General features: G+C 34.4%; 1 protein-coding gene across 1 annotated transcript; it reads right to left on the minus strand.

Moving 5' to 3' along the window:
• Window positions 1–9,053: 9,053 nt before the first annotated feature.
• On the minus strand, window positions 9,054–11,164 carry LOC131851159 (uncharacterized). The gene is made up of 3 exons (XM_059201600.1): window positions 10,997–11,164; window positions 10,647–10,798; window positions 9,054–10,308 (listed from the first exon to the last, which is right to left on the minus strand). Exons 1-3 carry the CDS (start codon window positions 11,127–11,129, stop codon window positions 9,370–9,372), a joined length of 1,224 nt encoding a protein of 407 aa, XP_059057583.1. The 5' UTR covers window positions 11,130–11,164; the 3' UTR covers window positions 9,054–9,369.
• Between the last annotated feature and the right edge of the window lie 800 nt (window positions 11,165–11,964).

Consider the following 11,964-nt stretch of genomic DNA (forward strand, 5'->3'; position numbering starts at 1 on the left):
CCGTAAAACAAATTCGTAGAATACTTGAATAGTTGTGCTAACATAGGAAAAAGTGTATACATTGTATATATAATGTATACTCTTCCAGAAGTGACATAAATTAGAGGCACAAAAACATAGTACAGTATCTAAATATATATCTGATAATCAAACATTTAATTTTGGATATACTCTACGTATAATATATAGTATATGTATATCTAAATAATTGCTATAGACTATTCTATTTCAGTGTGTGAAAAATAATCATTTTAGACCCTAATTATTAATAATAAACTGCTTGTAATTCCATTATCTCCTTGTGAATAACAGTAGTAAGTTGTAATACAATTTGCAAAAATTATATTATACAGAAACATTAATAAATTATACAATTGTGAAATGTACATATAAATAGTATACAATATTTAGGAATACATCTAAATCAACTACAATCTAAATATTATTTTCAACATGTTCACTATGTATTTAATATTTTCCCTTATAATGTGAATACTTACACATATTCAAATACTGACTCAATAAAAAAAAAAAACAATCTAGTGAGAAAAACAAATTCAAATTGTTCATTTTACTTTCGTTTTGGAACTATTTAATGTAACAATAGCAGTATTTACGCTAAAAGCAGTTTGAATTCTGAAACATAATAAACCTAAACTACTATAACATTTTTTTTACTTGTGACACTATTTGAATATAAGTGAGTTTTGTAGAAAGTAGAAAAAAAACGAAAATAATTGCTATTATTCTACACGTAATTCCTATTCAATATTGGAATATAATATACAGCAAAATATTATAAATCTATTTTGAAACTTATCGGCTGGTATTAAAGTTTATAAAGTATTAATCTAGTATGGTGAATATATTGGTGAAATATTAATCGTATTGTCACGTGTTAGAGCGTTCACATATTATTAGTTTTGACAGAACGATTGTCGTATACCCCGATCTGATTGGCGCATTTCTAAATAGGGCGGGGCGTAGCAACCAATACGCCAATCAAACGGGAGTTTCATATCGCAATCGTTCGGCTGAACTTAAATGTGTGAGCGGACTTAGAAATACTAAATCTCGACTATAACTAATCGTAGCACTATGGCTTGTCTGCAATACAGATTCAATTGTGTAAATTAGTGATTGGTCATGGTAATTTTTATAATAGACAAGCCTACATTAATTATATAGGTATTTCTATATTTCTTAAACAAGTATATATATATATTTTGTACGAGCCTTACTATCGAGAAGTTATGCTTCGATTGCAATACTATAGAATATTGTACCAAATAATAAATAAACACTAGGTACAAAATTAAATGTTGTAAAATATACATATTTATATATAATAAAGTAGTCTCCAATAAACCTATTTCAATATAATTGTCTAATTAAGAATGTCGCTCGGAAAATAGAGACGAAGCACCTTATATCTACTTTATTAGAGCTTTTACGTTTTTAGAAATTAGAAAATTCCAATACAGTACCGTTTTAAAAAGCCCGTTTTGAGACATTGATGTCAAAGAGAGATATGTTGACATATAATATAGCCTAATTTCAAACTGAAAGAATAGGGGGATGGAATTGTTAGTAATGGGTACTAGAGGCCCAATTGCTAGCAATGTACCACGTCAGGTCGACCTCCACTCTGGAAACAATGGTTTCTTTCGGGTGAATCCGCCACGATGGGCTGATTTGATTTTATCCTCCACTGGTGCCCCACCAACGTATATCATTAGCACATGAGTGCACTATTAAATTACATCCATTAAACAATATCAAATCGGTGCAGTGGTTCACTTATAATAAAATCAGCTCTCTTTCTCTCTATATTTTTTCTTTTGAATGTATTGGCGTACTGGTACTTTTGCCAAAATCAATTCAGTACGGATTAAAAAAAAATCTTACATCCGTCAAAACGAGCCTTTTAATCCGGTATCTAATTATATTAGTTTTTTACCTACCTGAGAGGTATAGAATCTATTAAATCATTAATTTTGTTTCTTATGTCTTATGTGGATTGAGTTTTTGTACATTAACGACGCAAGCTGACTTTGGTTGTCGGTGACAATATCGACGAAAGAGCGGAATTATCGTTACTTGAATCCAAGATCTAAAAAACTGATTCAAAAATTCATAACTCATATATTCAAGATAGAACGTTGTAAATTGGTTAAATACATACCAATTTTCAAATTTCTATCTCAACAAATATGAATATAATATTTATGAAAGTTATAAATTTTTGAAATTATGGAATCTATAAGAATTTTTGTAAAGTTGGGTCTTTCAAGTTACGACAATCCGACTTTCTTCCGCCGTATCTAAATTTTATGATTACGTTCTGTGTAACGGCGAAACAAGAATATTTTAAGCTTTTATATTATAATTTGTAGTTGTGAACTCCAACTTTGTAATTCCTGATAGTTTATAGATGTATAATGAGATAAAGTGTATGTAAGCGCTCATTTAATATAGAGTAGATATCTACTTATTTTAGTTCATTAAAGTGACATGTAATTATATTCATTATTAGTATACCTCTATCTGTATTTCAAAAGAAAATAATCTTCATAAATTATAATAAATCAAAACTTAGGAAGATAATGTTTAGAGAAAGCGTATCAGTAGATAAAAGTGGGCCTATAACCTGTCGCATACATTCTAAATAAATGTATATAAGTTTTTTAACCTTTGACTAACAAGAGTCGTGAGCATAATATTATTTTATATATATACATGCAACTTAGAATTGTTTTGTTGGCTGTCACCATCATCAATGTATGCCGTTGAATTATCATATTTGTGTTGGAATTAATCGAAGTTCGAGTTTACAATTGAACAAACATTACAATGTTTGTAGTTTTGTCTTGTTCTCTTTGTTTTAAACAAAGTCGATGTAACTCACACGGTTAGCTATTATTTGTTATAAGTTGCGATTTGCATTTGTGTTCATGTATTTTTGACGTGTGAGAGTACTCTATGGCGTACATAACTCGATGAATTTTATAATTGTAGACTAAATCCAGACATGTTTTTATGTTACGGATTCTTGACAGGTATTGAATGGGTTTCTTATTGAAAATTTAAAAACACACAAATTAAGGCCGTCTGTGTATAGTTCTTTTGCCTATCCACAAGATAAAAAGAAGAATTACTAAGATTCAATTTAGTATTTGTTATATTAAGGTGCCTCTCTTATAAATTGGTCTCAATTCATATTTACGCACGTAGGCAGTTTTATGCGCCATACCTTTTTTTATAACAGGAATAAAAATATTGCCTTATTTCTATCAAATATGTGGATTTTCATCAATAAAAATAAGAAACTCCTTTACCTGTCAATGTCTGATAGCTAGTAAGTTTTTTTTTGTGTCGAGGTGTATTTTAGTTTGTTTTCGTCGTATAGATAATAGAATTAATTTACGTGAATACATTAGCTTGATTACGTGAAGTTTAGTTATATCCTGTGTATATAGTTATATGTAAGAACGTAACACGTTAGTGGTTTAAAATAAAATTGATTACTTAGTGCAATGGCTTTGTTATTTAACTACCGTTTTCTTTAAAATATTTATACTGTACTATTTTTATTTATTTACTAGCTGAACTACACACAACCAATTTACATAATATATTTTATAATTATAGCCTGTGTTCATATAATGTGTATGAGCTATATTACTGTAAAGATTCATCAAAATCCGTTCAGCAGGTAAACATTCATGTTTTCTGATTCTATTATTTGTCATTTGATATTTATCATAAATCGATACTTATATATCGATTAAAATATTGATGTTTTTATAATATCGATCATCCCTATGACGAAGGGTATTAGAGGTACAGGGTGGCAAGTTGGCAAAACGCCACGGGCCCTCAACCGGAAGAGGCACCCGGTCATACGAGAATGCCAACTACCAACATTTATTATTATTTTTTTTTATTTTTCTACTAAATGTTATTTTTATTATAACATTCCTTACTTGCTTACACAAGTAAAAAAAGGAATTAAAATTTCAATGCATATGTTGTAGAAAAAGTTTTTACAATAATATTAATGTGGCATTAATATTGTAAAAACTTTTTTGCGTAATATCTATGCTGGAAATCTCATTGTGATCATTCGTTTATATTGGGGGGATGGGTGGAGGCATCCGATGAATTTACCAGGGGCCTGAAACGGTAGGTACTCTGATATATTGTAAGAACTTTTTTATGTAATATATGTGCTGGAAATCCCATTATGACCATTCGTTTATATTGGGGGATGGGTGGAAGCATCCCAGTACAATATTGCTCTCAAGATATATGGCCTCTACTCTGATTGTATAACGTCTAACTTGTTAATGGTGCTCAGCCGTCGCTTGGCCATATTCCCCTCTGACACCGGCGACTTCCTCTTACCATTCTCTGCAGTTTTCGCTGCGACGCCACTCTCTTCTATAACTATATCTTGTGTGGGTATACCCAGTAACAAGTTGTCGAAACTGCAGGATTTGCTCAAGTCTTGTTTACTATCTGGAGACAAGGGAAGGTAGTTGTAGATATACCAGATGTAACTACGTCTTCGTGGGTGCTTTATTTCTGCTGTGTGCCGGTTTGCTTTGCAAACTGTTTCAGAATATAGAGGCGACGTACTTTAGTCCACCGAACTAATAATAACCCTGGACTATACAAAGCGCCAGCTAGTCCCAAGCTAAACAGATCTTGGGTACTACACAACTAATATAAATACTTAAAATACACTTGCTATCAATACATGGGCCAAACAGCTGAGGAAAGCAGCGCTGAAAATTTCAACGTAAGTTTTTTGTATGGTCTACACATCTGCTAAGAATAACCCGAAATTCCCATGGGAACGTTCAAACGAGAGAATACAGGTGCCTCTCTAGCAAACCCAAGACCGGGAAACAAATATTAAAATATAATAGGTTAAATAATAAAACTTAAATAAAAATAAATGTAATTTAATGTAGCAAAACGAGTAACAAACGATCACTTATCCTATATTATTTATTTTAAGACGTCATCTATCCAGCTTAGGCCGTTGATATACAGTAGATTAATTGTCAGGTTACCCTAATGTGCATCTCCGAAGAGAGCCGGGTGTAGAAACCAAATGCGCCAATTGGAGTTCATAGCAGTCAGTCGCAATAGGAGTAACCTGACGACGAATTACTGTTATCTAGAAATAAGCAATCAAAAACTATTCTGTAAATTAAAACAACTAGGAAAGTTACTTTCTGTTACATATAAAAACAACAAATTACATAAGCTCTACAAATGAAACTTTGCCACAAAATTACTAAAATATACTTCTTGTATATATTTGGCGGAAATTAATTGTCTACACTTAATGAAATTGATATGTATATAAAGAAATTGATGTGTCATTTTATAACAGTATCACCGTTATTGAGTATCAAACATACTAAGGATAGAGTTCTGTCATACCATCTGCTATTGTGAGTATGTATTTTAATATTCATTGTATTAGATGGGACTGGTCTTGAAATCTATGCTGAGTCGCTCAAAAGGAGAAGTGGCCTTTATAAGCTTCGGTTGTGAATCCGTATCTTGTCTATATCTAGGTTTTACTTCACTATATACATACTTACACTACACTTCACTACGTACATATTTACAAGCGTACATACACCAAAATAACATTATTTACAATTTTTGTCTGTCTGTTTGTTCCGGCTAATCTCTTACATAGCTGGACCGATTTTGGTGGGACTTTTTGGTAGGTAGCTAATGTAATAAGGAGTAACTTAGGCTACTTTTAGTTTAGAAAAATAAAGTTAAATTCCACGCGGACGAAGTCGCGGGAACAGCTAGTATACATATATATCGCACACCTAGTACAATAGTGAATTTACTCAAAAATTACAAACTGTGGAAGGTGCACTCTAAAGTTTTATTTTTAAAATATAATTTTTAAAAATTGATATGTTTCAGTGAGTTATATATATATTTTGAAAGGGACCAAACCAGTGGGAAGGATATTAAATTTGCTAACCATGTCCTGCCTTGTGTTTCGTGAGTTGTTTCAGTCGGAACTCCTCTTGCGCGAGCTTCTGGCGCCGCTTGCGTTCAGCGCGCGCCTCTTCCTCACTCATACCCTCCAGCAGCTCCTGTTTAGGTGAACTGTGTCTTATGATCAATGTACGTAGATGCATTATTCTGTTGTTAACATTGAGGTGTCATTTGGAAATGTAAATTTTGGAAATAACAATTTAATTCTAATGATGTAATTTCCAAAATAAACACTCAAAATTGTTTTGTATATTATTTTTCATGCATTTAGTTATCTTCGATAAAGGACCAGGATAGGTTTAATAAATATTTTACAATTTTATTCAAAAATAGGCATTCAGTTTTGTAAATGTCATCAAATTGCAATGTGAATTTTGAAAATTTTAAAAAGGCGACAAACATAAACTTCTTTCGACATTGGATTATCTTCCTATTACACTGATCTATTACTAATTATTTTGTTCTTCTGTAATCCTTTTGAGGATATAATAAATAATATTTCATAATGTATATATGTATACAGTCCACATGTTGATTGAAAATGATCTGGACTACAAAGGACAGCTCTAAAGTGAATTTATCCGTTTCTTTTGCCAATTTTTCTTTTCTATGAGCGTTTATATTGACTTGAGCGAGAACTTCATATTATTATATACATTATTAAATTATTACTTGCAAATTTTGACCCACCCAACACTTCCTATATCACGCTGTATTGGGTTGACCGGATGAGATCTCTTTTACAGATAAGTCCTCCTTTGTTGACATTGTTTCTAATGAACATACCTAAGTAATTTATTTACAAACAATAAAGATAAGTACTAAAGTTGTTTTTATTGATTATGTTAGGTTTAAATAAAAATAAATGGTCTATCAAAAACCATACCAAACAATCATATTCAAATTCCAAACAATTTATTACAATAAAAACATAGGTATTGCAAAGTTCAGACAATACTTCATAGTTTATAATCTACAGAAATAACCTATGTACAACTCGCAATTCCACGTGTTCAAAAGAAACCATCACATTGATCCAATTCCTATAATCTACAAATACCTACATACTAATAATAGTAAAAAAAAATGAGAGACATACATTATATCTATACATAGACGAATTTATAATATAGCCAGTATTCACCATAGACAAAAACAAGCGGACTTTAAGAGGGAAAAAATACAGCCATACTTTTTTTATAACAATATTTGCAATTGTTTTCAATTCCGGCTACGTTGACATTTTAAAAACTGCCAGTTCAATGATTCCCATTTCTAAAAAAAATAACTCTTGAATATGATTTGCTATATTCTATATTTAATACCTCTCCTCTGGAGTCCGTTGGTTTTTCTCTTCTAATTCAATTAAGGGCAGTGTTCACCAAATGGCGAGAACAAGTAGACTAACGTTTAAACGCTATCGAAATGCAATTTAAAAGTTTTCCTACATATATACTGAAATTTCACAGAACTCATCATAATCTATGGCAAGACAATAGCTTTATTTCAATCCCATTATTTATGGTATCGATATTCTATATAAATACATATAGATACTTAATTTTATGCACCTTTTTTCGATAAAAAGAAATGACAATATAGTTTCTATGACTGGAATGGCACAATACGCACAATATGACAGTCCAACTTTTTTTTTCGGACTACTCTAATGCTGTTGGCCGCAGCTGGCCTTTACAGCTTCACCAGACGATAGGGGGCGCGTGCAGATGGCACTCCAAACTCGCGGAAAGACTTATGGAGCGGCTGAAGGCCAACTTTCGCCTGACGGATACGACTTTAGTCTGAGGGCACATTAGGGGTTCGAATCTCGGCTCAGGCCGTCGTAATATCGATCCCCGTGTCGTTCATAGATCGGAGGGTCAGTCCACCTGTTAGAAGAGCGACAACTGTCATCTATATACATGAACAGAAACTCTATTGTTAGCAACATACCATGTCAGATCTACTTCCATGCGGTAGCCCCTGGAAACCATCGTGATTAATTCCTGTTATTTAATCATGATGGGCAAACTGACCTGACCCCATTCTCATCATATCATCCTCCACTGGTGCCCTGCTAGTGAACACCGTTAGCGCAAGCGGGAGCACCATTCCATTATCATCCATTAAAAAAAAAACATTGTGACGCATCGAGACAGCCCTCATGCATTGTCATTTCTCAGGATTTCCCAGATAAATCTGGCGGCGGTGTTATAATACTATAATATATGAGTATCAATCATATGCACTTAAAATTTATTTGTAAATACGATACTAAATGATATAAATACAGAGGCGTGTAGGAAGGAGGGGACAGTTTCTCCCCCTGGATGCATGTTATTATAGGATACATTATACATATAATTTTGATATTGATTGAACAAAGCATCCCAATTAAAAGAAATAAAAAAAAATATGTGCCCCTGGGCCAGAAGTCAATCTGACTGATTCTCGTCAATCCCGGATAGGAAGAGTCTCTATCCCCTATCTGTCTCGCTACCCCAGGAAACGCTCCAGTAGCTGGGTACGCCCATTTTCACACACAATTCCTACCGCACAGCTAATTCTAAAATGAAAACATATTTCATAGTTCTCCGATTATATCCGACATTCACTTAAATTAACACTTACATTTATAATAACTTCGAAAAATTCTTTAAAAAATAGTGTTTTATAAATTTTGAGATTTTAAACTTCACCTCCATAAAACTCATAAGAATATATTCACTAACTATCAACCAGACTTCTAATTTAAACAACTATACGACATAGTGAGAAATTTCGTTTATAAACCTATTATTAAAAAACATGCATTGGATAAGAGTACCTGTAGACAATGTGTTGTAACTATTATACTAGACACGCCATACATAGAGCGATTTCTCTATTCGATTAATCGAAACGATAACCGAATAGACTCGTCCATAAATTTATCGATTCGATTATGATAGACAACAGATTTCAACTATTTCTATGAGTAAAATGTCCACATTTGGGTTTATCAATGTTGATTTCGCCCGATCATGTGACATATATGCAAAATACTTTTAAACACACGTATTTCATAGCATGATTAACGTTATAATCTCAATATCTTGAGAAAATCATTCAGTGTGGAGTCATGGAAAATTAGACCTTCTAATTTAACACCAAAAAACATTTTGTATTTCTTATAAATCACACCCAAGTTTTGTGTGCTGAAATATTTATAAAAAAAACTTTTATCCATAAGTAACAAACACTTGTGCAGTTGTCACCAAAGTATGTATTTAGGCGAAGAGTTACATACTTAATGTAGCATACATACATTTAAAAGCTCAAACCCATTTACGACTTGGAGACAGGCGGGTCTGGATGCCCGTTGTTACACGGCGGTGACGACTTCAGCGACGCATCTTCAGGGAACTGCTTCTCCACCTGCTCCGCGACCCACTTCTTCACCTTCTGCTCCGTCCAGAAGCCGTCGTAGAAGATCGTCGGCTTTATCCAGCAGCTCTGGTTCTGGGGAGGCGTCGCGTACTGTATAGGCTCGCCCTCCGGTCCGCCCTGGGCCTGCCGCACCCCGCATGCGTTCTTGCACTCCAGCGAGCCCGAGCGGCTGTTCACGACCAGATTCTTCGGTGGGATGTTGAAGTTCAAGTTTACGTTACCGTGATGCCTGTCGTAGCTCTCGTACGTGAAGTGCCATGGACCGGCCGAGTACTCGTAGTATGTGTTGGGGAACAGGTGGGGCGGCGCCACGTGGGGAGGGGCCAAACGCGGGGGCGCGTACAGCGGGGGCACCACGCCGCCCATCACGGGCTGCAGCACGAAACTTACGTTGGGGTTGGGGCGCACGTGCGCGGGCCCCGGGGGCCCCGGAGGCCCGGGCGGGCAGGCAGGCGGAAGGCGAGGCGCGTTGGCAGCCAGCGGCCGGTTGGCGGCGGGCGGCATGCTGGCCGGCATCGGATGCGCTTTCGCGACCGGCGGCGGGTTAGGAACCATTGCGTTCTTAATCGCAGGCGGCGGCGGCCGCATGTTGGTCGCTACGCTCGAACCGCAGCTATCCGAGGAGTCCTTCCTCGCATTCTTGTTGACGGGAGCGTTCTTAGGTTCTGTCTGCTTGTTAGGCAAACTCTGGTTATTCTCCGGCAACTGTTCGGACGATGGCCCCGTGTTCATGCTACTGACATCGTTCTTGTGGATGTCTAGGATATCCATTAGTTCAGTGGCAACAGTACCACCGAAACTGAGCAATGTTTCTCGCAAGGCATTTGTTACAGCACACTGTCAAAAAAATTGTGAATAAATAAATCTAGGACAGACTACTATGCCTTTCTATCTTTTATGCAAATTTTATTAGTTAGTTTATTTTAATCCTTTACAGTGTCATGCAATAAAGTGAATAAATAAAATGAATGAACACAATAATTGATGGTTCCCCAATAATTGAAAAATAAAAATTCTTTAAAATTCATGTAAAAGAAATCATGTACAGCAAGTCTTTGATTTTACATGTAATCTTCAGGACATGTACAATGTACAAAATAACACACAAATATACATAGGTATATTATAAAAATAGAAATTGATTATAAAAAAAGTAAATAAATATGTAAATTTACCTTCCTAGATTTATAAATTGCAAATCCTTTATTATTTGCAATAGTTGTGGCATAGCCTATGTTCTCTCTGTGTATGTCCAAACTCTTCACAGTTATTGAGACAAATGCGACTACACCCGCACAATATTTTCCGTTTGCAAAATCAACAAAATCTGCAAGAACAAAATTTTACACATTACATAAATCTTAATCTTAATAGTATGAAATGAAAGCTTCCACTGTGTTATCGCTTAAATCTTTTTAACAGAGAGAGAAGAGAGAGAGATTCAAGAGGATGGTGTACATGTATAATACATGTACACCTGTCGAAGCCAGAGCAGGTAGCTTCTAAGTAATAAACATATATTTACCAAGTTCCTGTTTGGTAACCGTCCAACTCCAGTTGTTGAAGCCCCACTGTGAATGGCCAAAACTAATCAGTTGCTGCCGCCTCTGCTGCTGTTCACTTTCGTCTTCACACACCATATTCTCTGGGACGGGCATACTTATGCTTTCGGGCTATGAAGTAAACAGAGTATTTTATTAAGAGTTTTGGGCTATTTTCAGGTGCTAACAGAAAACCCTACTAATAATTGTTTGTGTTTGCCCTTTTTCAAAATCAATAAAGTAATTGCATAACACAGTTGACACTGTGACACTGGAACTCGTCTGGATATGGTCACTGTTTAGACTATTTTCTTTTGACAAAATGGCAATAGTATATGTTGGTGGACACTCTATTCTCCCTAATTTTGAATTTAAAAATGAATCTGTATTTTTGTAAACATTTACAAGCTCATTTGAAAAGTATAAGAACTGAGTTTCTTGTCAGTTCTTCTTAGCTTGAATGCTCTCCGAACTGATGGTAGTTTTTGACATATCATAAGAATATGTAATAGGCCTACGTGAATGATATTTTGATTTGATTTGACGGATTGAAATAGTTGTCGGTAGCTAACTGTATATATATAAATGTGGGTATATTTTTGGTTATTAATAAAGTGTGTTAATGTAGGTAGACAATATATTGTTGACATAAACTGATATAAGCTACATAGAATGTTTTATATAATAATATTACATAATAATAATAATAAACAATAATATTACAAAAACTAAAATAACAAAATGTTTATGGTAACTATACTAGCAAATATGCTGATAACACTATTGATGAAAGTATCATAATACATAAACAACACCAAGGATATTACGTAGTCATGTAAAGTTCCTGGTAATTGAAAGAAATTGAAATTGCAACGTATGTACGTTGCAATTTCTGCGTACTAAGATGTCCTACTCCGATAGCTGTGCCATATCTCTTATTTAAAACGAAAAT

This window comes from Achroia grisella, unplaced genomic scaffold (assembly GCF_030625045.1).
Source record: "Achroia grisella isolate CSIRO2021 unplaced genomic scaffold, CSIRO_AGI_Agris_v1 utg781, whole genome shotgun sequence".
Lineage (NCBI taxonomy): Eukaryota > Metazoa > Arthropoda > Insecta > Lepidoptera > Pyralidae > Achroia > Achroia grisella.

What these genes read in the sequence shown, in the direction of transcription:
- LOC131851159 (XM_059201600.1), bottom strand. Translation starts at nt 11,129, where the DNA reads ATGCCCGTCCCAGAGAATATGGTGTGTGAAGACGAAAGTGAACAGCAG. An exon ending in GGTTACCAAACAGGAACTTG is followed by an intron (nt 10,799 to 10,996) that starts GTAAATATATGT and finishes TTGTTCTTGCAG; the next exon opens with ATTTTGTTGATTTTGCAAAC. An exon ending in CAATTTATAAATCTAGGAAG is followed by an intron (nt 10,309 to 10,646) that starts GTAAATTTACAT and finishes TTTTTTTGACAG; the next exon opens with TGTGCTGTAACAAATGCCTT.